The sequence below is a fragment of the Dryobates pubescens genome, chromosome 30 (assembly GCF_014839835.1).
Source record: "Dryobates pubescens isolate bDryPub1 chromosome 30, bDryPub1.pri, whole genome shotgun sequence".
NCBI classification, from domain to species: domain Eukaryota; kingdom Metazoa; phylum Chordata; class Aves; order Piciformes; family Picidae; genus Dryobates; species Dryobates pubescens.
In genome coordinates, this window is record NC_071641.1 from 4,146,702 (window position 1) to 4,173,900 (window position 27,199).

The window sequence follows — 27,199 nt, forward strand, 5'->3', positions numbered from 1 at the left end:
AAATACCAGATTGTTTACTAGGCTGTTAAATTAATGACTACCAGGTTACTCATGAAAGGTTGGAGGAGTAGGATCTGCTGGAGAATTTTATCGAAGATCAGTGCAGCTCCTCACACCGCTGAGGCTGCCTGTGCCAAGCCACATTCCCAGCTGATGACGCTGCCTGAGCAGAATGTACAGCTTTGCCTCTTCCATTTGATTCTCATGAGTCAGAAAACTATGGAGAGGACTATGAATTCTGTTTATGCCTCCCTCTCTCTCCCTCTCAAGATATGCAAAGCCACTACGTGAAAGAGCTATGAAAGCTGTCCTGTCAGTCTGCAAAAGCTTGTTTAAGCAGCACTGTATGATTCCCCTTAATACAATTGTCTGGAAGTCTAAACTTTGGTAATTATTTCAAATGAAAAAGAGCAGCAGGAGGCTCTGTTGAAGGGAATATAAACAATTATCACTTGCACAAAAGCTATGTCAGGTATGAAATAAACTCAAATGAGTTTGTTCTCAAAAACACTGAGCACTAAATTAATTATGAGACATGGCAGTCACCTCAACTGTGCTCCATGTATCAAACCTTTTAGAGTCACACAAGAACATGAAGAGGTGCAGCAGAGAGGAGAAATGTGAACTGGCAAAGAGATCTTGTTAAACAGAGGTCTTTCTAATTGGTGCACTGATAACTTCATAGAGCCATGGAACAGTTTGGGTTGGAAGGAACCTTTAAGATCATCTGGTTCCAAACCCCCTGCCATGAGCTGGGATACCTCACACTAGATCAGATTGCTCAAAGCCTCAATCACCCACCTGGCCTTGAACAATTCCAGGGATGGTGCATACACCCCTCTCACAGTGAAGAATTTCTTCCTAACATCTCATCTGTATCTCCTTTCTTTCACTTTGGAGCCATTACCCCTCATAGTGTCACTACACTCCCTGATAACAGAGTCCCATCTATCCTGTAGGCCCCCTTTAAGTACTAGAAGATCTCATAATACAACTGGTGTGCATACCATAACTTCAGATGACAGAGTGGACTGCGACAGACTCTGTCCATTCTGCCAGTTTGCAAGAGAAGTGCAGTAAAGCAAAAGCATAAAGATAGCATCATAAAAATCATAAAATGTTTCAGGTTGGAAGGGAGCTTCAAAGGTCATCTGGTCCAACCCCCTGCAGTGAGCAGGGACATCTGCAACTAGATCAGGCTGCTCAGAGCCCCAGACAATCTGACCTTGAATGTTTCCAGAGATGGGAAATCTACCATCGCTCTGGGCAACCTGAGCCCTGTAGGAAAGAATTCAAATGGGTATGGCTTATCTCTGGTAGCTTCACATATACCCTTAATTGTCTCTCATGATTTTTGTGATTTATTTTTTTTTAGCTGATTTAAATACAGGTTTTGTACTTTCCCATGAGCTTTTGGTTTCAATGGCAAAAAATCCCTCTTTCAGAAGGTGTTGAATTAGGGTCTTATAGTGAAGGCATGAAAAAAAAGTGCAACAAGTTGAAAAGAATCAGTGTAATATTGGATACATTTGATATATCTGGAGAACCATAAAGGTAACCATCTTCTGTCAGAGCACATGATACTTGCACAGCTAGTGGAGAGTTGCACACTGAGATTCAAATAACCATTGTCCAGAATGGCATTCAGATAATCAAGATTCTGATTCTTGTTTATGGACACAATCCATAACACAGTACTCCCTGAATGAGGCAGGCAGAAATGCAAAAGCTGCTTCTTTGCAAGCTCAATGAGGTGCAATGCATGCTAAGCAGTAAGAAATGGTAATCTTCTGCCACTTTACATGCAGAATCTTTGAGCTGTGACAAGTGTACCCTTAAAACCCAGAAGAAATATGGTCTGTGTGTGTATTTATAGCTGGCCTTCATCTTTATCTTTGCATTTCATTGCTAGAGTTTGCAATCAAAAGTATAACATAACAGAACACCAGGGGAAAAAAAGTGTTACTACAAGAAAAGGAACTCATCTTTCCTTTCTTAAGTCTTCTCATATTTCCCTTCTCCTTTATTGAAAACACTTCTTTAAGATTTCTATTTGCACACTTGATTTATACCAGCACAGCAAAAGAGAGACTACTGATATCCTCCAGCTCAGAATCTGGCCTTGAAAGCTAAAACTTGATGAAACGGGTTTAACGTTCTCTGAATCCATCTTCCCCTTCTCTAAGGGGAAACAAATTCTCTTATTTATTTGGATTTTAAAATCATAGCTGCTCTTTAACAGAGAACCTTCTGCAAGTCTTTCATTCTTCTCTGCCACTGTGGACATCTTCCTATGCCCTTGCCACTAACCACAACAGCAACACATTGAAATCTCCTGGTGTGTTAAAAAATATTCAGCATCTACCACTAAACTAGAGGTGGAACCCTCTGTGAGTTGGGGGAGAAGTTGCTAGTCCTTTTTTATATACTGGTTTTGGTGTCAGGGCTTTAAAAGTGTTATGTGAAAGTCACTGTGATTCAAGTGAAGTAAGAGTCTTACTGAGTGCATTGTGTGCATCTACTTTACCATAGTTAATTATCTTTAGAATGATTTTGGCTGAAAAGGACCTTTCAAGGCTGCCTAGTCTAACACCTCTGCAGTCAGCAGGGACATCTGCAACTAGAACTCCGACATCTGCTCAGAGCCCCGTTCAATCTGACCTGGAAGGGTTCCAGGGATGGGGCATCCACCACACCTCTGGGCAACCTGGGCCAATGTCTTACCAGCTTCAGTGTGAAAAAATTTCTTCCTTAAATCTCCCTCTCAGTTCAAAATCATCACTCCTTGTCCTGTCACAACAGGCCCCTTCAAGTATTAAAAGGCCACAATAAGGTCTTCCTGGAGCAGAGGGATTCAAACCCTCACATCATGCTTGTGGCCACTTCTGGACCTTCTCCAACAGGTCTATGTTTTTCGTGTGCTGAAGAAGCCAGAGCAAAATATTGCACAGCAGAATTTGACCTCTAAACGTCACCCAAATGTAATGTTACAAACAAAATTCTCTGTATCAGTTGAAAGCAACTTGGATTGGCAACTTCCAAACTCAAAGCAACATAAAACATTTCAGGGGTTTCCAGCTATTCATGTGGTGCTTCAAAAAACGTGCTCAGCTCCATGCTGCCTGGCTACAGGTCCTTCAAGATCTGCCTAGGCTCAGACACATTAATGAATGGCAATCACACCCTGACTGGAGCATACACCTATATATGGAGCAGTCCAATGTAGCACTCAGATGGATACAGAATTACAAAAGGAAGTATATAAGCATCAAATGATGCAAAGCATCACCCAGTAAGGAGAGTTGTACCTAATTTGTTCATATGCTTTTAGAAACTTACAAGGATTAAGTCTTTCAAAGCATTTGTTCAGCCTCAACATTGTATTTCACAGAATCACAGAACAATGGGGTTGAAGGAGGCATATGGAAATCATCTAGTGCAACTCCTCTGCCACAGCAGGGTCATCCACACCAGCCCAGGAGGTCACAATGCCCAGGAGGGTTTGGAATCTCTCCAGGGAAGAAGACTCCACAACTTCTCTGGGCAGCTTGCTTTAGGGCTCTGGCACCCTCACAGCAAAGAATTTTTCATTCATCTTCATATGAAAACTCCTGGGTTCCAGTTTGTGCCCATTGCTCCTTGTCCTATCACTGACTACCACTGAAAAGAGCCTGGTCCCATTCTGATGATACCCACCCCTTACCTATTCATCAGTACTGAGAAGATCACCTCTCAGGCTGCTCTTCTCCAGGTTGAACAGCCCCAGGTCTCTCAGCCTTTCCTGATGACAGAGATGCTCCAGACCCCTCAGCATCTTCGTGGCCCTCTGTTGGACTCTCTCCAGTAGTTCCCTGTATCTCTTGAAGTAGGGGGCCCAGAACTGGACCCAGTACTCCAGATGTGGCCTCACTAGGGCAGAGTAGAGGGGAAAGAATCTGCCTAGACCTGCTGGCCACACTCTTCTTAATGCACCCCGGAATACTTGCAGGTGTCAGCAATGGCATTATAGATCCAGCACAGCCAAGGCTAGAAACAAACCCCACACCTGAGTGACAGCTGCCACAACCCAAGAACTCTGTGTACTTGCATCATTGATCACATCATATATGCACAAAACACTTCCAATTGTCCCCAGACTGAATGCATTTTAAGATCTGGACTAAACCCTGGATACAAAGCCAAGTTCATTAATAAGCATGTCACTCAGGGCAATGCCATGCTGGGATCTCCCCAGCATTACAGCTATTTCACGTCTGCCCTGGAGGGTCTCCAGCAGACAGTATTTCTCCACAGTTATGACCTTTTAAGCCTAGAAATGGAGCCAAGGAACCCTTAATGCCCATGTGAAAGGCTGCCTGCCTATATCTTCCCACTCCAAGAGACGACATGTGCTTCAGGCTCTGGTCTAACACAACCAATGCTACCTGACCTTCAGCTCCTGTGATGCAGGGATCTGGCACAAATTAACCGGTGTGCATCCCTAACAGGGTGTGAGGATAAAAGCTGAAGCCAAACAGATGGTCTTCTAAAAATCTTCCCTAAAGTGTTCTGTGTGCTAAAACATCACTTGCCCAAGTCTCATCAAACTTGGCTTGATTTGCAAGTCTCAAGCCAAGTTTGAAGAAAAAGATTCAGCTGGAAGCATGCAGGGAAAGAGCCTCTCTGCACTTGAATAACACAAAAATGAAACAATTTTGTTCAAACCCTAGAAAAAATTAAGCAAATTAAAACTCAGTTCCCCTGGGTTTGAGCCAAGCACTGAGGCAGGGGTGGAGGGGTGGAAATCACCACAGTGCAAAGTGATGAACAAATGGAAAAGAGAAGTGGAAGAGAGCTAGAGCTAGAATATATAATGACCTCTCAACACATTCAATAATGCACACAAAACTTCAGCTAAGGTGGAAATCACATCTGCACCGAATGTGGGCAGCTATTGTTTGAAAGCACAGAGCAGTGTTGCACAACAATTCAGGGTTCTGAGTTAGCTGTCACACCCCCACACATCCAGTTACTCATCAGTAGTCCTGACTAGCAACAACTGGGTACTCAAAATAGTAGCCACAAATTTTAGTGGCATGTTCAGGATTAGCAACTGGATACGATCTCCGGTTCATAACGGAATGCAACTGGGCACTGTTAAAATATTCCAACTGCAAATGGTCTAAATTGCTTGGATTCAACAGATGATGTCAGGAGAAATATTAACAGCCACTAACTACCATCATACTGTTGCAAATCCATACACGTACTTCCTCAGTAGCAGGTTTAGTGGGCATAGTGGTGCTGGGTGGATAGTTAGACTTGATATTTTAGAAGTCTTATCCACCCTTAATGATTCTATGAGTCTAGTCTCTTAAGTATATATATATAGTAAATGTGCTTCACTATATTAAGCGCTTGCATGAGCATGTTAATCTTTTTAAACAATAAGGAAACAACAGTATTTCTCAAATAACACCACCACGATGAGATCCTGATCTCCTAGTCTCTTATAACTTCAACTTGGGGCGAGTAGGGCAGGGAGAAAAAACAATCTGCCCAGTAAATGAGAGGTTCTCTCCTCAAACAAACCAACCACAAAAAAAACCACACACAAAAAAATCCAAAACAAAGCAAACAAAAAAACCCCACGCACAGAAAAAAACCCAAACCACACCCCAACAAACCAAACCCAAACAAAACCCCATGACTACATTTATGCTTAGGGAAAGCCAAATCCTTTAAATATAATTTCATTACGTGTTCTGATTTTAAAATAGGATTTTTCCTGCCATTAATTTGAACTGTCATTCTTAGGAAGTACCTAAGTCACTGGATGTCCTTGAAAACATACAGCCTAACTGTGTTAAAGTAAAACCAGGTTATAGCAAAGTAACTTGAATATAATTTTACTCCTCCTGGTGAGCAGGTCTGCGTGTCTGCGTGATTAATCAGCGTGACTAGTTTCAGCTTTCTTGCTCCTGCTCTGCATAGTATGCTTTATGGATGGTCCTCAACGAGAACATCATTAGCTTAATAAAGATTCCTGACAGATTCTGAATGAGACATTCCAACAGTGGCTCCTGGGGTAAATAAAAAGAGAGTTTTATCTTCAAGATGGGAAAGAAAAAGTGCAGTGCTCTAAACGACTAGTGTGGCTGCTCAGGGACTAATTGTTAAGCAGGAGTATTTACGATCAAAGGATCAAAAAAGAAGGGGCTATCGTTGTGAGGCAATTATCTATATACAAATAACTTTAATAGCTTGACATTTTTATAACCACTGCATTATTTATTTTACTATATATTCTATTGCAATACCATTCCCCTGGCTGGAAGTGCAGGGTACTTCACCCTTTACTGCATATAGAATTAAAATAAAACGGAGGAACGCTTTGAAGCCAGTTGACGAACAATAGGTCCCATTTCATCCTCAACTACAACAGTATTTAACTTTTGTGCTTTTGATCAATATTTATGTGACAAGCTATTCATTACTCTTCCCCTCCACCCATTTAATGCTGTTGTTCTTCCCACAGCCTGATCTGCACTTTTGTGCGTTTAATTTATAACGGTTTCCGTGGAAAAGAAGTATTCAAAGAGAGAAAGGGGGAAAAAAAGTGCTGATATAGCACGTGGATCTTTCTACCAAGCTACAAATCTTTTCTAATGTTCATCTCAAACTGAAAGCAATTCTGGAAAACAAATTAATGATATAAATCACATTATCATTACTCACATAAAGAAAGATATTCTGTTGTAACTCTTTCAGAAAGCTACAGTGAGTAGCTAAAAGAATTCTATATGGAGGATCCCTGCTTCTAATTAAATGATCCAAAAATAGAGTTGCACATACATCTAGGACCAAGCCATCTGTGTTATCTCTCCAAGATAAGACATTATACACCCACTACAATACCCCTTTCAGCACTGCAGATACTCCGGACTAGGACTGGCCCTTCTTTCCCATTTAGGAAAGGCAAACAAAGCAAAAGGAAGGAAAATGTTAACCCATACAACATATTTGGAAAGTCACATCCCTTTGTTTTGAAATCTCTTTTTACTCTTACTTTTGTCAGTCAAGAGTGATTTAAAGCCATGTCCCACAAGCAGTGGCAATAATCAGGCAGGATTTCTCCATGAAATACTTCCCCACTGCAGCACAGAAAACTGTTTCTGCTGTTTGCATTGATGTTTGTACCGTTTACATTGTCTGTGTATGATGGGTTTTGCTTTTATTTCTGCCTGGCTTTCCCTCTGATGTTTTGTTGCCTGGGTTTTGGTTTTGTTTTCTTCTTTAAAAAAAAACACACAACTTTTTAAGTTTTGGGATTTTTTCTTCTCATGTTGATGCTTTAAAGAACAACATTAGAAGCAGACTGGAACAAAAATGACCTGAGTTAAAAGAGCTGGGTAAGAGATTCCCATGACATCTTTGGCGATAATGAACACCACCACTCTGTCTTTGTACTTCAAGCAGGAGACCAAGAAGACAGAAAACAGCCCTAAAACCAGCTTCCCATATTATCAACTAATGTCTGACAGGGGAAAAAAACAGAGGAAAGCTTATCAGGGCCCGCCAAGAGGGGGAAACAATTCCTGGTTAGTCAAAGTTGGTGACAGATTATCCCATCATTACCCAAAGAGAATGCAGAACATGGAGACCTGTGGTGGGGCAGCATTTATGGGCTATTTCTCATAGTCTGGCTTGTGCTGTAAGGGACCTTTGAAGTTCATCTAGTTTAATTCCCTGCAGCAAGCGGGGACAGCTTCAACTAGATTAGCTTGCTCAGAGCCCACCGTGAGTTCCATCTAATGCCTCAGGCTGCAGTCAATGAAGTAACATTATTTACCGTTTCTTGAAGTTCTTGCTGTCAGGCTATATTTAATCAATTAAATATACTTACTGTATTTGACCCTCCCTCAGTTTTGTAGATCATTTGCTGTTGTATGATACAATCTCAAGCAATGGATGTTAACCACTTAAAAAAATTATTTCACATTAAGCTTCCATTTGTGCCAGTGGAAAGAAGAATGTCGCATTACATTAAAAGGCATTCATTTCAAACAAAAACCTTATGTATTTTCTTAAATGAGGTAACAATTTCATCCAGCAGACTCTACAAAAATAGAGAACATACTCTTACAACCCATGAGTATATTTATTTGCCCCTAAAGCCTTCTAATTGCTAGAATCACAGAATCATTTCAGCTGGAAAAGACCTTTAAGATTATCGAGTCCAACCATTATCCAACTTCACACCTTAGAATAAAGTAACAAGCAAAACACAGACTAACCTTTGAGTAACTGCTATTTACTGGTCTCCACTGCTCTCCATTCAAGAGGAAAGGAACTGTTATCTCATAATCTTTTGGCTGGTCCTTTGGCATCTGCTGTCTGGAGGACTCCAATGTGCTGTCCACATTCTCACCTAAGGACAAGGAGAAGCATTTCATGTTAGTAGAGAACAGCGTCTGACAATAGAAACCTTGTTATTTAAGGTTTCAGCATATTTCAGAAGGAAATAATTCAGGGAAAGGATTCAACATTAAAATATTCTGTGGCCATACTTTCAGTGTCAAAACCTACACAAATTTCTGAGAGAAATGGAGTTGTGGGACAGGAGTGGTGACATCGATTTGGTGAGCTTCAATAACAGTAGAAGACAAAGACAGCAAATAAGGAATAGAGATACCAGGCTGCAAAGATAAGGAGTTGGGTTGCAAGACAACTAAAATATTTGCAGGTGCATGGGTGATCCATTAATAATCACACTGGAGTTTGGATTTATTTTCCTGCTGAAGATGACAGGGAAGGAGAATGCAGTTGCTGGCTGTATTATCAGTGTCATCATTAAGAAGGTAAGCAAGCTTCAGGGATTTAAAAGAGATAAGATTATATCACAACTATTTTTTCCATAATTAAGGTAAGAATTTAACATTCCACTCCCCAAACCTCCTTCTCCCCAATCCTTTTCCCAGGTATAATTCCAGTAGATTATATTCAAAGCAGGGTGGTAGAAGCAGGGGACAGTACCCTGGGGATGTAACTGGAGCCCTATGCATGTCCACAAGGCTCCCTAAGGTTAGAAAGTGACCCCAGATTTTCCCTTTATGTCCATCCCATTTCTGCTGTGGGATCACCTGGTTCTCATGCTTTGTAAGCTGGAGTCACAACACTTAGGAAACAACATAGTCTGGGGTTCCTGAGAGCTCCAGGTTTATTGTTCACACAGCAGATTTACCACCTTTAAACCCTGGAATTTTATTTTCCCCCAAACACTTCTCAATGCACCATCTAAACATGGCAAATGTATGGCTGTACTCCATTTTAGCTCCTTTGAACTGTGTGCAATAAAAGGCCAAATATTTACTGAGTAGCATCAGCATTTCTATATGGATGTGCAAGAAGGCCATGAATCATCAAGGATGCACATTCTCATTAGTAAGGAAAAAAAATTGTCTGGAAGAGACTATAAATTCTCATTGAAACAACGCTCTACTCCTACACAGGCAGATGACTTCAATTCATACTACAATGTCAAAAAGCTATTTGCATGCAACATTTATGAAGTGTTTTTCTTCTTGCTAAACACGCTAATGATATTGTGTCTGTCAAAGCACAGCCCTAAAAAACAGTATCACAGTGCAAGGGCTGGAAATGGTATCGAAAAGGAGAAGACAAGGAGGGCTTCCAGTGCTGTGGGACAGTCAAAACACCAGTGGAGTTTACTGTACATTTGATTCAGCACCACAGAGTCCTCTGGTGCACTTGGACCCCATGAGGTTTTGCAGGTGGTCACCTAACATTCTCTAAGGATCAAGAGTTGTTTTGAGCAGAATTACCCAAATCTAGTCAATGCTAGAATTAGCTTAAAGATATTTATGGCTGAGCCAACATGCGAGGAAGACAAGTTCAGTAGATTCCAGCACAGTTTTTAAAATAAGACACTTTCCCTAGAACATCAAAGGAAGATCAAGATTAAAACATGTGTATATATACACACACGCATGCTTGGGAGAGGAAAGATGTTTGATATAGGGGTGTTCCCGTAAATAAAGAGCTCTCACCACATCCTCAGCGCAACTCAAGCCCAACTGCCAGGGGTCTAGGAAGACGTCCTCCCAGGGATGCTCTAAACCCTGCACATGATTGGTTTCACCCTCACAGAAATGTACAAGACACCATCTCATCTGCCTAGCAGGTTCTAGTCAGAACCTGACAGCTCTTTATTCTCATTATCAGCCTTGAAGCTCCCTACGTGGAACAGAAATTTATGAAGCATACCTCAGAGAAATGAGAAAAGTTTGGCTCTGGCACTCTTTTTTTTTTTCAAATCTTGGCTCATTAGACCAGTCTCAACTGTATGAGTTACATGACTCAGGCCTTCCTATGATTTTGTAGGATTTGCTATCTGAAAGGCTACCTTTATTATTAATTCTGCAAAGCACTAACATCACAAAAATACCTGAAACAGAGGGAAAAGACTCAAAAAATTGTTTCATTTGGAAAAGACCTCTAAGGTCATCGAGTTCAATCATCCAACTACCACCACCACAGCCACTAAACTATGTCCTGAAATATCATGTCTTTTAACGCTGCCAGGGATGGCGACTCCACCACCTCCCTGGGTAACCTGTTCCAAAGCTTGACCACTCTTTCAGAGGAGGAGAAGGGATCAGCATTCATGCACAGATGTGCTATTACCTGGCATGCTCCAGAAAGTGCAACTGCTACCATGTGAAAAGGGAACTAAACCTACCTAAATCAAGTGTGGTTCAATTTTGTCACTCCTATTCCATCACAACAAAGTGATGCACAACAAAGCACAGGCTGCAATGAACAAATTTAATCTTACACACATGCTTATTTATCTGCAGACTGAGAATGCATATTGTACAGAAGTGTTGATAGTCTGGAGACAGACATACAGACAGGTTTATAGGCAGCAGTTACATCTTTATTGGAAAAGATAATTTATTGGGGGGTGGGGGGCAGGAACAAAACAGACAAGCTTTAGGCTTGGCGAATTCTTTTGAAGACACAGCATTTATAAAACACAGGATCAATTTCTGTGTCTAGTTGCTTTCCTTCAGCCAAATATTTTGCTGCTTATCTGAATGTTTTTATTTAAATTATTGGGTGTGATAAAAATCACAGCTTCCTGCAGAAGGCAGAGAAAGTGCTGCAGCCCAGTCACAGGGACTCCTTCTGAAGAGCACTTGGGCACATGTTCAACATCATGCACTTAACTCCCAACTATCCTCAGTGTGATGTATTCACACTACAGTTTCACTTGTAAATCAAATGCCATCTTTTGGGATCTAAGATCATTCTATATGCATACTATGCATGTAAATAAAGTCATAGAATGGTTTACAAAATGTTTCTGAAACACTACAAAATGAAGAAACCTCTGTTCACTGATAGGTAGACTTTAGATCAGTCTTTATAAAAGTAGGAGTAAGGCATAAAGGTAAAGCCTTCGCATAGAATTCTGCAGCCTGATCGCAAAGCTTCAGAGAACACATTGTAGAAAATAAAGGATTGCAGCCAAGGAAGAGAGGCCCACACATATCCATATGAGCTGGGAAAAATGACTGTATCTAAACAGCCTCCGAGCCTGACTGACAACAGGACATGGTTTACAAGAAACATAGATAGACCAAGAGTCTAAGTTGAATAAACAAAGCAACACCAAAACTACCAGACAGGTCAGAAAAAACACAGGGATGGAAGTTGAAGTGTGCAGGACACTTAAAAATAATGGGACAAATAGATAAGTCTGTGTAGAGGTGAAGGCTTCTGGACAGGTACAAAGATGGGTTGTCTGCTGGCAAGCTCAGAGAGCCTTCAGCACAGGTGGTCTACACCCCAAAGGCAGAAACACTGAATAATGAGGGCTACTTCACCCACTCTCTTGCACAATGGCTAAAAAACCCCCACACTTTCAGTTTTCTTGTTGGTTTCAGGCAAGTCACCTCCAAGCATAAGCCCAGCCCTCCCAAAGAGCATCCAAGGGGCACCAGGAGAGAACCATGGTGGGATAGAACTGGACATCTACACTAACAAAGGGTTTCCATCACCTTAATCCCATCCCTTGAGCTCCCAGTGCTGCTGTTCTTCATGTACACAGACGTGCTGGTATTTCCTCTCTGCCACTCCTCATCTCCTTTACCCATTTTCATTACGAGTTCTTTGAAGCTGGAACCATTAGAGCTGTTTGCATTACATTAATAACGAGGTCTCTTCTCTACAGGGACTTCAGGTATTACAGCAATATAAATAGTGTAATAATTGAAATCAGAGAATCTAAATTTCGCTAACGTGTCATGAGAGGGGAAGAAAATCAGGCCATCTGTATTACCAGAAACTTTTATTAGACCCAGGTTTCCTATCTTTTGTGTCACATGCACCTACTTACTCACCTACTTATTTTCCATTTCAGTGAAATTCTGTCCAGTTCTTCCTGACGCAAGCTCGTCTCCCACTTTGCCACATGAAACACTTCACAGTTGTGTCTATCTGTTTTCTATTTTCAGCCTGTGCTGAAGGTAACGCTTTTGATCCACAAGCAGCCCACAAGCTGATGCAGCGTCCTTTATTCTTCTTTTTTATTTTTTTTTCCCTTCAGTAATATAAAAGATACTTTGTACAAATAGCAAGATGAGTAGATGTTATCTGTCAGTGACTTTTGTGCGGCTTAAATATTCTTCGTCTGACATGTACTTCTACGACTTTTCTTCTTTGCAAAGTATCATACAAGGACTTGTTGGCAAAGAAGCCAAGAGTAGTTTTCATCTTTTTCTTTGTATTTCAGCTCCTCTGAGCTCTGAGCAAAATAAACTCCAAGCATGCAACGTGACAGAATCACACAGAGTCACAGAGTTGTTTAGGCTGGAAAAGACCTTTAAGATCAAGGCCAACTTTTAACCCAACACTATCAATTCTGCTGCTAAAACCATGTCCCTCAGCACCACTTCTCCATGGCTTTTAAATCCCTGCAGGAATGATGATTCATAGAACAGTTTGGGTTGAAAGGGACCTGAAAGATCATCCAGTTGCAGCCCACTTGCCATGGGCAGGGACACCTTTCGTAAGACCAGGTTGCTCAAGACCTCATCCAGTCTGGCATCGCCAACCTCCCTGGGCAACCTGTTCCAGTGTCTCACCACCCTTACTGAGAAGAATTTTTAAATCTACCCTCCTTAAAAATCACAGAATCACCAAGGTTGAAAGAGACCTCAATCCATTCGCTCTCACGCTATCACTAGAAGCCCCTGTAAAAAGCCCCTTCCCGGCTTTGGGTACTGGAAGGCCACTATAAGGTCTGCCCAGAGCCTTCTCTTCTCCAGGCTGAGTAGCCCCAACTCTCTCAGCCTGCCCCCACAGAGGAGGTGCTCCAGCCCTCTGATTATCTTTGTGGCCCTTCTCTGGACTCGCTCCAGCAGTTCAATGTCTTTCTTCCCTGGGCAGCCTATTCCAGGTACTGACAACCCTTTCAATGAGCAAATTTTTCCCAAAGTCCAATTTTAAACCTGGTTCCTCTCCCATGTCACACACTCCACAGAGTGGCACCTCCCCTGTGCTTGTGCCAGGGGACAATCATGAATCCCCTGCAGTGATCAGGGATGTCCTCAACTAAATCAGAAGCTAGAACTCAAACAATTCACAACCCTTGTGTGTTCAGCACTGTGATGGACAGAGGATGCCTTCCCTTTGCTGTCTCTCAGACTTGCTGGTTATTACAGCAGTCTTTCATCACAGGACTTCTCTGAACCTGACATCTTTGTTTAGCAGCTGCCTGCTGAAGAAGCCCAGACACACTTCAGTTTTGCATTTGCTTGAAATTAATAAGCTTTTCAGTCAGGTAGTGCAATTTATTTGTTCTTCTGATAAACAGAAAGTTGAATGCTCTCAATACTGAGTGGGTCTGGATAAAACATGCTGAAGTGGAAGAAAGAGAAGAAAATGTGCCCCCAGTTCCACATCTCTGCCATCCTGCTAATGCTGGCATAGGGAAGAGGAAACAGACCTGAAGTGGTTTCTAGATATCATCCATCTATTAACATAAAGGTTTACAATAAAGCTAACATGTGGTGCTGTGCTTCCTTCCCACGCTGAACGTGTATCTTCTAGGAGTCGTATCCATACATCTTGTCCCACATTCATTAATGTGATTCCATCAGGGTCACCCTAGGGTTTTTACAGCCCCAGGACCCCACTAAAGCCCAGCCCAGGACCAATGGCCCCAGCGCCAGCAATATTGTGGTATGTCCATCTCCAGCCCTGACTCACTGAGCCCAGACACCCTTTATGGCACCCACAGCAGTCAGTGCTGAGTTATGCAGTTAACTGTAGCAGGGGACTGAAAATCCACTGAATTAAATCTTCCTTGAGTTACCTTTCATATTACAAATTGTGTGTCACAGCCTATCTACTTCTTCCTCTGCCACAAACCACCAATGTACTAGAATAATATTAGGATAGAAAAGAATAATAGAATAGGACAATCTTCCCACAAACTGAAAACTGTTGGTGACTGTTGGAAATGGTGTGGAAGACAGAAAAGGCTGAACTCATTCATTATTCTCCTCATGTTTTTCCACTTTATGAGCTTGGTTCACAGTCAATGGAATCCATGATTTGCATGGGGCATTTCTGATGATAGAGGACCTGGCTGCATCCAGCATTCACTAGACCACTAGAAATTAGTTTTGTGGCACAGAACTGAAGCATCCCCACAGGCTCTACTGCCAGACAACTTGCACTTTTGGCCCAGGATACCTCAGGTCTGCTCTGTGCCACCAGCATCAGCACATCACTAACTAACTAGGTTTCTACCAAAGGTTTATTAAGAAAATATATTAGGATTAGTCATAGTATTTCTATCAGCAGCATTTACTCTGTGTGCACAGGTGGCCTCCTGAAATCCAGTGCTCCAGATTAGGAGAGGATGTCTGAGCAGAGAATATTACAAAAGAAACCAAGAGCAAAGGGTTGAAACCAAATAGTACGGAATGGAGAGTGGTAACATTAGGGACTAACAGGTTTTCTGCTCTAAGCAGTAGTCTTCAAAGGCAATGGCACCAGAAAGAGCCACATGTGTTACTCAGTGTAACATTTGATGCCACATGAAAGCGTAGGCAGTCCTGCAATGACGCATCAAAGAAAAAAGGTGTTTACAGTGAATATCAGATATTGAAGGTACTCCTGAGACATGGCACTGGAAGCATGTCTGAAATACTGAGAGCATTTCCCTTCACCTGTGTTCACAGAAGAGTGATTCATCCTGGAGCTGGCAGATTGGAAAGGCTGCCAGGGTGAGCAGAGAAGTGGAAAGACTGAATTCCAAGAAAGGAACTATAAGAATCCTTTTACATAATCTAGAAAACTCAAGATGACAGGACCTATGATTGTCCTTTAGCTTTATATACCTCTTGGTATTTACCCTGCCAGCACTGATGTATTTATAGATGGCAAGAGTACAGTGGCTCTACATAAAGTTCAATTGAACTTCAGTACAGAACGAAGCAAAGAGGACTACATCCAGCTCTTGTGCATCGAGGGGGGGTGGGGTTGGGGGGAGTGGGTTGAAATCAACTTGCTTTAAATGGAAATTTTTAACATTAGGACTCAGACTATGTCATGCCAAAAAAGAAAGCGTCAATAATCCAACTATCTGGCCAAGGAGTAGGGATGTGTGCTTCCAATCCTCCATCTTCCAGTAACAGACAAAACATTACCCAAGCTAAACATTATCCAGGCACAGATCTCACTGAAACCATCTTTCTCAAATGGAATCCACTTTGCCTGAGGCAGGAAAAAAAATAAATTGCCACTTATTAATCTAACCACAAAGAAAATCATAAAAAAAAAAAAAAAAGATAAGAAATATGAAAATACAGAAAACCAAACAAATTACACCAAAAAAACCCCAAACAACCCCCAAAAAACAACAACACGCCCAAAAACCCCACAACCAATCAATATGAGATTTCCAGTCCATAATGATCAAAGAAAGAAAAACCAGTAACTTTGATAGGGTCCACCTGGTCTAGTGGAAGATGTCTCTACCAATGGCAGAGGGGGGTGGAACTAAGTGGTCTTTAAGATTCCTTCCAGTCCAAACCATTCTACAATTGTACAAAGTAGGCACATACAGCTTGCTTTAAAGTTAACCTTCCATCCATCTGAAATGTCACCCTAACCTCCATCTGAAAACACAGACACCCCCTCAAAAGAAAAGACAGGAATCAGAAACTCCACCACACTGATAAAGTACTTCCCATTATCCCACTGACAGCCATCCTTATAACACAGCTTTAAAGACGACAGAACATAACATGCCAGACTCTGCCCTCATCTGTGTAAGCACAAAGGTCTGGGCAAGATCTGACTCTGCATAAAATATAAATCTTATCTCTTGCAGTAAAGGTTTTATTAGCTCAAAATCATAAATTATTTTCCCAACTAACCTTTGCACATCTAAGCAGCACTTTGATTTTCTCTACAACCTCTAGTAAAATCAGTCCTTTCATGGCCTGCCTGGAAAGGAATTATTAAAAAGGGGGAGCAGGGGGAGCAAGCCACATAACTAAACACAAAGTTTCACTTCTTTTCTTACTCTCCCCCTTGCCATTCCCAAACCCAAGACCTGAGGTATTTGAGCACAAGTAACTTTTGGAGAGGCACTAATCCCATGGATCTTCGTGGGCTTTTTGGGTGGTTTTTTTTGTCTTTTCCTTCCTGTTGCAAAACTGCTACTCATGTAGAAAAATCATTAAAACATCAAAAGTCAGCAAAGGTCTTTGATGAGCCTGAGGATGGGCAGCAGCAAGATGACTCCATGCATTTCTGAATTTAATTTTCTGTTCTTTCTGCTTCTAATGGAAAAAGATCCTCTCTCCAGCTTGACAGATCCATCAACTTTGAACTGATCCGTGTGTGGCTCTGCAGTGTGTCCACTTGATCTTTGACATTAAGCGGTAAGCAGCTTCATGAGCACTTCATGACTGCTCAGGTTAGAAACAGGAGTTTGAGATTCACTGATCCCTTTTTATCTAAACAGCATTCAAAACATGCTTTTAAATATTGGGGGTTTCTAATTCTAAAAACTATCTGCTGTCATCACTTGATCTCACATGAGTTATTCCCTTCGTAAACCTAATTCTGCTGATGAAATAATCTGCAACAGGAAACGGCCCTCCCACTCCTCCCCCGTGACATCCCATAAACTTCATGGAAAAAGTCATGTGTTGAACATTTTAATAGGAACATGGGAATGGAAGCTTACATTTGAAGGTAACTTGCTGTTCTTCTCCACCAAAAGATCTGCAGTCAGTGTCACTGCACGACCAGCTGAACAAACTAATGACACATTTTAAGGCGAAAAATAGAGGTGGGGGGGACGAGGGTGGAGGGAAAAGAAAACTAAAATGTTCATTGTGGAACATACCCCCTAAGCAGTTGGATCATCTTAATCTTCAAGCTTCTGTAATACAACTGTTGGAAGGCTCTAAGTCTGCGCACAATAAAGTGCTTTATTCAGGGAACCATATGACTCCATCAGTCATTCAAGCACATGTTTGGCACAGATTGAAAGTGAAAAGCATAGCTAAGGCAAATATTTCAAAACTGAACTTGTCTTTCTAACACACATGGTTTATATATTGGTGTAATATCTATATAACTTTTCAGCTGTCATATAGGGTAATGTCATGGCTGAAGTACAAAATGTTGTCTGTTGCTCTCGGCACCGGCATCGCGCTTCTTGGAAGCTAACACGCGCCAGAGAGTCATTGACTGGAGAATTAAAAAGGGAACTATCACACTCGACAGGTCCTCCAGAAAACTGTAAAAACATCTTTTGTTCAGCTTCATTTCTTGCCTATCAATTTCTCAAATCGGGATGCTGCACCATGCCTTGCTAGAGAGCTACTCTGTAACAAATCCAGGACAGGCAGTTCCTTCCTCATCGCATGCCCAAGATCAGTCTCCTCTGTTTGCAGATGAAATACTGCTCATCATCCGGAGTTCCCCCTGCTGATGTAAATGCGATTAAAGCAATCTTGGGAGAGCACAGTGTGATTAAAGCATAAGCAACGTGAGAAGGATTTGGGCTCTCATTATACAAAATACATGTTGAAATGCAGTCAAGGAAAGAAGCCAGTAGATCTCAATATTCTCCCTGTTCTCTAGAACAAAATGTGACAAGTGGAGCTTCGAGAACAACATTTGCCACTGACTGCAGGAGGGGGTGGGGAGGCTGCAGAACTTTTAATAGTGAAAACCAAGCTTTATTACATGGATAGAATCTATACATGCACTATATTTGGGAAACAGCTGTCCAGCCTTATTTGTGATGTTGTTACATTTAACCGAAGAATTACTGTTCAAGACCAGTCCAAAGACAGAGTTGTCTTTATTTTCCTAGAGGAGAACATTCCAAACTATGAGAGAAATAAAGCAGTAAAGCATTGAACCAAAGGGAATCTCAGCACACTGGGTGATGAGGATGTGTCCAGAGGTTCCCCTCATGGAAGAGCTCAGGGCTTGGAGTTGACAGAAGAGGACAAGTTATAAATGCAAGACTCAACCCTGAAGTTGCTTTGAAAAATGAGCGACATGACAGCTTAGGAGAACAACTGTCCTCTTCTTGTTTTAAGCCTGCTTCTCTTCCAAGTCCTGATGCACACCAATATAAATTGTCCCAGTCATTCTTTCTTGGGAAAACAAGCAGGACAGAACTAACAATAGTTGAAAAGTATTGTGGTTTGTATGCATTTTCAGGAAGACAAAGTGAAGGACATCCCATCTCAACTCAGCATCACCCCAGCATAGGCAGCACTGGGGCACATCTGCTCTTCCTAAACTGCTGATCCCCAGAGCATCTGGGGGATCTGCTCTGCTCCCCAGAGCATCCCAGTCAGAGAGATTCTCATTATGGTTTTCAAATCAGCCTTTCACACCCTTCAAAGAATCATCGAAGTTGGAATTGAACTCCAAGATCAGAGTCCAAGTATTAACCTAACACTGCCAAGTTCAACTTCAGCAAGACAGCACCTAACAGAAACACTCGAGCAGAGAAACAATAACCTGCGTTTCACAAGCACAGGCACAATTAAGCCATAGAGCTCAAATGTAAAATTTTAAAAGGACTGAATATATTCATTTCTTAGAAATGAGTCCACATAGAATCACAGAATTGTTTTGGTTGGAAAAGAGTTTTAAGGTCATCAAGTCCAAACATCAACCTAACACCATCATGGCCATTAAACCATGTCCCAGAGTGCCATGTCCAGACACGTTTTAAATGCCTCTGGGGATGGTGACTCCATCACCTCCCTGGGCAGACTGTTCCAAGGCTTGACAATCCTTTGGAGGAAGAAGTTTTTCCTAATATCCAATCTAAACCTCCCCTGGTGTAACTTGAGGCCAGTTCCTCTCATTCTATCAATTGTTACGTAAGAAGAGAGACCAACACCCATCTCGCTGCAATCTCCTTTTAAGCACTTGTAGATAGCAAGGTCTCCTCTGAGCTTCTATTTCCCCAAACAACCCCATTTCCCTCAGTGAAGCCTCAGAAAGTTTCAGCAGACTTTAGACCCTTCAGCAGCTTTGTTGCCCTTCTCTGGGTGCACTCCAGCACCTCAAAGTCCTCATAGCAAGGACCCAAAACTGAACCTAGTATTCAAAGCAAATTAGATAATCACACCAAAATCCATCTCCAGCATTCCTTTCCAGCTCCACCCCTTCACACCCTCAACAAAGGCTGCTTTCCACTGAATGAAGCTGAGAATTGGCCCCCAAAACACAATTTCCTCTCACTCTCCTTACAGGTAGAGTTACAATCCTTTTCTGCAATGAGTTACCAGCCACCCACACTGAGTACAAGGACTCCTTAGGACAGCTACATTGGGGGATATTCCTTCCCATAGAAAATCACCAGGAAAAAAATCCCAACTGAGTGGGAGTTTGAGCTGCGCTCGGCACACACACGCAAATCATTCACTCAGACATTCTCTGGGAAATCAGTCTGAAAGCACAGCAAACCCAGCTGAAGCAAATTTTACTATTAATTTAAGGAAACGTGCATGGGAAACAATTTGCAGTTCTTTCCCAAGCCTAGAAAACAAGCTATTGGACTGTGGAGTTAATTTCCATGGTGTGTCTCTCTTTGTATGGGGAATACCTACTACTTGAATTGCACAACAGCAGACAAAAATTCACTGCTCCTATGCTAATGTGAGTTGTCACTGAGGTGTCTTTTCCTATTTTCTGACACATGAATGAACAAAAAAATCTAGAGTTATTTATGTTCTTGAAGCCAGCTCCTGTTCTACACAAGTTTATGTGTGCAGCCTCACAGCAAATGTCACCATAAGCACTGAATTGGTCCATAATTCCTGACTTCCACAGGATTCTCAAGGAGGTGAGCTACAGGAGTAATGAACATTTATTGTTATTGTTTCCTCAGGGCAGGATATCTCCCCAGGTCACTCACACAGCTCTACTCATCCAGCCTATCTGTCCTGTCAAGCAGATTGTAAATGAATAGCACAGAGCTCAGTGCCAGGTTGTACAAAGGAGACAGATCCGTAGAGGTGAGACAATTTATGCCAGCTGAAGATAAACCCCACAAACAAGGAATGCACACAACACAAAATAAATAGAAAACTCCATCTTTCTAAAGGAAGATCTGTGAAGAACCTGTGAAGATTTCTTCTGCAGTGACCCTGCACTTCTCCCTCAACCACGTTTACCCAAAATGTCTCTTCAGTGGGGTGTGTTTTCCTCTCCCAAGAAGCGATAGATGAAGAAATAAATCCTATTTCTCTTGGAATATTTGCCTCATGCTTTAAAATCTTCATCACAATGCAAGGGTGGTTTTTAACTTAGATACAGTATTATGACCTCCAAACAGGAGTGTGGATGAGAAGTGAGATGATGGATCCTTCCCTACAAGCTGCCGAGGTCACATTTTACTCACAGTTATAGTTCTGTCACTGCAGGGCTCTCAATGGCAGGAAAGGAATGCAATAAAGCCTTAAATAACCTGCAATGAATAGTTTTCCTCACAGCTTCTAGTCATTGAAGTAACAGAGGATCTTCAGCTCACTACCATTGCTGCAGAGACACTGAATAAAGATACTGCTGGTGCTCAGCTCCTTGTATGGTCAGGTCCATATGTTCCATACATTAGGAAGAAGTTCTTCACCACAAGGGTGGTGAGATGCTGGAACAGGTTGCCCAGGGAGGTGGTGGAAGCCTCATCCCTGGAGGTTTTTAAGGCCAGGCTGGATGTGGCTGTGGGCAACCCAATCTAATGTGAGGAGTCCCTGCCCATGGCAGGGGTTTTGGAACTAGATGATCCTTGAGGTCCCTTCCAACCCTAACAATTCTATGATTCTATGATATGCCCACCTTATTAATACAGCATGGCAGCCCAGATTTATTTGTTTTTAACATGACTATATCAAAACAAAATCCCATAAATACATCTTTCAAAGGTAAGAAGCCAGTCATGAGGTTCTCTCTCTTGACTGATCAGCTGTTTTCAGAATCAGAATACATGAAGCGGAAGCAAGAAAACAAGAAACTTTCAGCAGCATCTGGAGTGTTTGCACCTAATGCATGCACACAAATGCAGGCTGGGTGCAGAGTGGGTTCAGAGTAGCTGTGAAGAAAAAGACATCAGCTGGCAGTGTGCTCATGCAGTCCAGAAGGCAAAAATCAGATTCTAGGCTGCATCAGGAGGAGTGTGGCCAGTAGGTCAAGAGAAGCAATTCTACCCCTTTATATTTACTCTGCTCTTGTGAGACCCCCACCTTGAATACTGCATCCAGTTCTGGTGTCATAAGGAGGGCATGGAACTGTTAGAGTGGGTCCAGAGAAGGGCCATTGAGATGATCCAAGAGCTGAAGTAGCTCTGCTAGGAGGGTAGGCTGAGAGAGCTGGGGTTGTTCAACCTAGAGAAGACTCCAAGGGGATCTTACAGATGCCCTCCAAGACCTGAAGGGAACCTACAGGAAAGCTAGAGAGGCACTTTTCATAAAGGTGTTTAGGGTGGTGAGACTCTGGAATAGGCTGCCCAGAGAGGTTGTAGATGCCCCCTCCCTGGGTGTGTTCAAGAACAGGTTGGATGAGGCCTTGAGCAACATGAAGTGATTAGAGCTTTTCTGACTAGATGATGCAGTTCATCAAGGCACTTTCTGAAGCACCAATGCCAACATCATACTTGGTTATCAGCATAGCCTCAAACTCTTACAACACAAAAAACAGAAAGGTCAACATCTTGGAGTAGAATTCTCCTAAGAAACAATACTTTTTCTCAGTTAGTGTGATCCTTTTAGCAAAAAAGGTAAGAATTGAATACAGTTGAAGCACTTAGCTCTATGTTAGCCAGAAACTAAAGGGACTGTCCTTTTGGACTGTGCTGTCCTATCAAGAATCAACTGAACCCTTCAGCAGACTTACTTAAGGCACAGAGTTTTAGTTTAGTTTGGCACAAATTTTCCCTGGAGAATCAGGACAAGGACTAAGACTACATATAAGGATGCATGAAGTCAGAACAAGGCTGGTGGAGAACCAAATATGCCTTGATGTGACAAGAGAAAGTGGGCTTAAGCTGCACCAGGGAGGTTTATGTTGGATATTAGAAGAAAATTCTTTCCCCAAAGGGTTCTCAAACATTGGAATAAGCTCCACCACCAGTGAGGTGGTTGAATCCCCATCCATGGAGGTGTTTAGAAGAGACAGAGATGTGGTGCTGAGGAACATGGTGAAGCACCAGAATTGGTAGATAATGGTTGGACTTAATGTTCTCGGAAGGCTTTTCCAACTAAAACAATTCTTTGATTCTATAACTTCAGCCTTTTACAAACAGAATTTCAAGATCAATAGCATCAGTGGCAGCTGACAGCTCGAGTGGAAGTAACAGATAAACACAGCCCTGATCTGCTGCAGCCACTCAACCTGTTGTTAGAAAAGTGCCACCCAGGCAGCCTTTGTGCTGCAAGGATGAAAAGCTACCCAAACTGTGGCCTCTCAACCATTAGTTCAAGGATGTGGCTGGATGAAGACCTTTCAAAAAAATCTCAAGGAAAACAGGAGAGGACAATCTCCACAAAACACCAGGGAACAAGCCAGCAGCTCCCCAGAGAGCAGGAGAGTTAATGATGCAAACATGATTTGAAGAGTGGGCATAATGTCCACAGCTGGTGTACTTTGGCATGGATCTACAGAGCCCTGTGGACAGTGACAGCTCATGCCAGGCTATCTGCAGGGGGCCTGATAGGGATAATCAGCAGACAAGGTGATTATACACAGGCCATAAACATCTGCCCCAAAGGCTGGACCAGCTTAAAAGAAGACAACATTTGAAAGTAAGCACTAAAACAGAGTGTGTTGGAGAGATCTGTTTTAAAGTAAGAAACAAGGAAAGATTTCTACCCCTGTAATTTATTTCTGTTGCAGCCAAAGCAGCTGCAGTCAGCAATAAAAAGAAAACCTGACAGAAGATTTATTTTAATTGAAGGAAAAGAATTTGGAATGGCAATTTTGGGATTGTCATTTTTCTGCTGTTCTTCCAGCTAACACCTAATACCCCAAAGAGATTGAAGGGTTTTCATGCTAATTTGGAGTTTGCCTTTGCACACCATCACTTTGCCTGCCCTGCAGATACAGGAAGGCCCTGACTCTGTGAAAAGCTTATACAGATGTGGGTTTTAAAACTTTTCACTAAGTCTGCAAGATTAGAGCTTATCCTTCTAGATATCATGTTCAATGCTTGTCAATATCTAAAGGGTGGGAGTCAAGAGGATGAGCCCAGACTCTTTTTAGTGGTGGCCAGAGGCACAAATTTTAAGACACGAGGTCCCATCTGAACATGAGGAGAAACCTGTTTGCTGTGAGGGTGCCAGAGCCCTGGAGCAGGCTGCCCAGAAAGGTTGTGGAATCTCCTTCTGTGGAGAGATTACAAACCTGCCTGGCCATTGTGAGTCTGGGCAAGCTGCTGTGGGTGATCCTGCATCAGCAGGGGGGTTGGACCAGGTGGTCTCCAGAGGTCCCTTACAATCCCCACTATGCTGGGATTCTGTAATTATCTTCTAACAAGACAGCAAAGCTGATTTTACTTTGTTGAGGCTGGTAGTTCAGTTAGTTTTTCTTTCTGTCCAGGAGGTCCTTTAGCCAGCTAACATGAGCTAGCAATGCTCAAAACCAGAAAAGGCAACTGAAAACCCATGAAAATTGGAAAGGAAACAAGAAGTGAGCAGCAAGGCTACAATTTTAAGTTGTCCAACTCAAAACCTCATCATTTTTGTTGAATACTAGAGCTGTTACTAGGGCTGCCCCACATTATGCCTGTCTCTTGCCACATTTACAAGCCAGTTTTCAAGGCCTATTGAAACTTAAACTTGTGTCTTATTCATTAAGCATGTGTTTATGTAAAAATTAGGATGTCCTGGCAGGTCCCCAAATCACTAACCCCAGGCCCAGAGCAGGCGCAGCACTGAAGCCAGCTGAGGTGGAAGTTCAAAACTCCCAGTTGAGAAGTGTGCCAGCAGAGCTAAGATGACTTTTCATCACCAGGCAGCTTTGCTGGGTCTAGAAGCACATGGCTGTAACTTTCAGCACCTCAGCGACCAAGAAAGCAGCACATGCTCTGGCAAAGATAAAGCTGTTCCCTACTTCCACAAAGGAAAAAAAAAAGGAACTACAGAAGAGGATGCTCTCTGAGTATGCTGCCTGCAGATGCCAAAGAGAAAGTTGTAGATGTGTTATGGAAAGGAGTAAGAGAGATGCAGCGAGGCAAATGCAAAAGCCAGCTGGGCTGCAAGCAGCTCTGTTGCTTCAGCTTAGATATGGGCACCATAAAGCCATGGGCACCCTAAAGATGAGCAGGCAACACAAACTTTATAGATAATTGATCAGCGCAAACATAACCTTAGAGCTTCAGCTTGGCTCTCAGGGAATCCCAAAAGACAAGTAATATCATTTCCATCTCCACTTACCATACCATTCCCTTCCCTCATCTGCATGCTAGATCTAAGCCATCCACAGCTTGCTCTCTTATTTTAGGGACAGCTACTTTGAGATATGTTCATTTCTTCATTTCTGTCATATATAAACACTTGAAGCATCTTACCTCAAACTTTCATGGATATGTAGTCAAAGCCTGGCCAGCCACGGTGACTCCCATACACTGAGAAGGGGTTCTCATGCTCAAAGACAGAGCACATACTGCCTCAACCCAAACCCACCCTCCACCCACGCAAAAGGAAGAAGCACAGGCCACCTGGAACCTATTTCTCCTCATCTACCTCAGGAGTTCTGCATTAAGCTGATTTGGCTTTTAAACACAAACATTGACAAGACTCCTTCACTATGGCAAAGCAAAGCTTAACACCTGTTAATTCATTAAAGTAAATCCAAGGTGCTCGATTGAATACAACTTGTTCTTTGCCCAGAATATCAATGTGCTGATAAAGTACATCTCCATCATTCTCTTAGCAGGTCCAGAGCCAAAATCCCAGTGAAAGTCACTGTGCATATATTTGGAGACAAACAAACATTTACAGAGTCTAAAGTTACAAGGAAGAGAAGATCCAGGACAAGAGTTTATAGTAACACACAAGGACAGACGCACTCTCCAGTGTCATTACATGTATTTACACAAGAGAATCTCCCTTCCTCTCTCACACAAAATATGCATGGTCAGCTGTTGCTGAATGAAGAGGACAGGGTCTGGGCGCTCCAGTCATTCCTGATCAAGCCCCAGTTTTGCATACAAAGGGACAAGTCACTTTTCCTCTAGGCTGTTGCCCCATATGTAACGGGGAAAGCAGAGAGACAGGACTGCAAAACAGCTTTAAAGCTGCAGCCACCCATCCCTGACTTGGGCTCACTTTGAATGAATGCCGCAGCCAGTCAACTTTTACCCAGTCAGGATGCTTCTATCGACAACATTTGGGGTTTTTTTCAGGCAACTTTTCCCGAAGTGGAAAAAAAGTCCAAACTCTGATCAGATCCTCAAACTCCTGAATTCAACCCCAGTCTGGAGCAGGTGGTGGGGCTGCTTTCAGGGGACCCCTTAGGAAATAAGAATCCCCTGGGATGACCCACTGCAGTGGGGACCCCACCCGCTGTCCTTCTAGGGAGTCCCTAGGACCCAGCTTAGCCTCTGCCTTGGGATCCCCGGGAGCAATCCTCGACCCCAATCGGGGGCTCCTGACGCCAGCTTATCCCCCCATCCCGGGGATCCCCAAGATCAACTTCATGGAAGGTCCCCAGGACCAGAGACCTCTCCCCCCCGGGGGATCCTCGGGACCAACCCCTCGGAGTGTCCCCGAGACCACATCCCCCCGCGGCGAGGTTCTGCAGGGTCAGGGATGCCAGCGGGGGTGAGGGGTGCCGCAAGCTGCAAAGCGAAATTTTGCCGGGAAAGCCTTGGAATTCCTCACTCCGCGGGAGTTCCGCGGTTCCCGCCCGGGCCACCCCCTCGGGACATCGCGGGGCACCGCAGAGGCTGCGCTGCCGGAGCGCGGAGCGTTGCGGAGGGGAGCTGGGGGCAGAGCGGAAAAGAGAGGGAAAAGAAGGGTAAGAAACGCGGCGAGGGACGTAAAATCCGCGCTGGCGGCAGCCCGAAAGCTGCTGGGCTGCATCGACTTTGTTAAAGTAATTTCTCTGTTGCTCCTTCGCTTAAAATGGAGTGTGGGCTGAGGCAAGATTGGGGGGGGGGGGGGGGGGGGGGGGGGAAGGGGGGGAAGCGGAATAAATGTATATGGTATAAATGTATATGATAACTTACCTTGAGCTCGGGGGGATGCTAAAAAGAGCCAGCTGAGGCTCAGCAGCAGCATGGAAATGTAGGCTGGGGGGTGCAGAGGAGGGAAGCGCTGCTGCTCTGCATGGAGAGGCTTTGACATCTTAGCCCAGACTGAGGGAGACAAACTTTCATCAGCTGGGGCTGGAGAGCAGCTCCATAATATACAGTTACAGAGAGGAGCGAGCTGGGACTCAGGATGTGAGAGATTTCCTGCATGCAGTTAACTCCAAAACCCCTCCTGCTCCTGCATGAGCTGCTGATGAGTTGGGCTTTGCTTTCTTTGAGGGGGGTAGGGGGGGCTATAATCAGAGTTGTTTTGGGGTTGATTGTTTTTTTCTTGCTTTCAAAGAGGTTTGGATTTTATTTATTTATATTTTATTTTGGCAGGGA

The 27,199-nt window shown here is 43.0% G+C and overlaps 1 protein-coding gene across 1 annotated transcript in view; it reads right to left on the reverse strand.

Annotated features, from left to right (window-relative positions):
* Nucleotides 1-26,999, reverse strand: part of ADAM12 (ADAM metallopeptidase domain 12) — a 213,169-nt gene extending 186,170 nt beyond the window's left edge. The window contains exons 1-2 of the mRNA XM_009907111.2: nt 26,792-26,999; nt 8,277-8,410 (exon numbers count right to left, since the gene is read on the reverse strand). Of these exons, the coding sequence (XP_009905413.2) occupies nt 8,277-8,410; nt 26,792-26,909 (252 nt within the window). The 5' untranslated portion in view covers nt 26,910-26,999. The remainder of the gene's footprint in view (nt 1-8,276; nt 8,411-26,791) is intronic.
* Nucleotides 27,000-27,199: the final 200 nt, after the last annotated feature.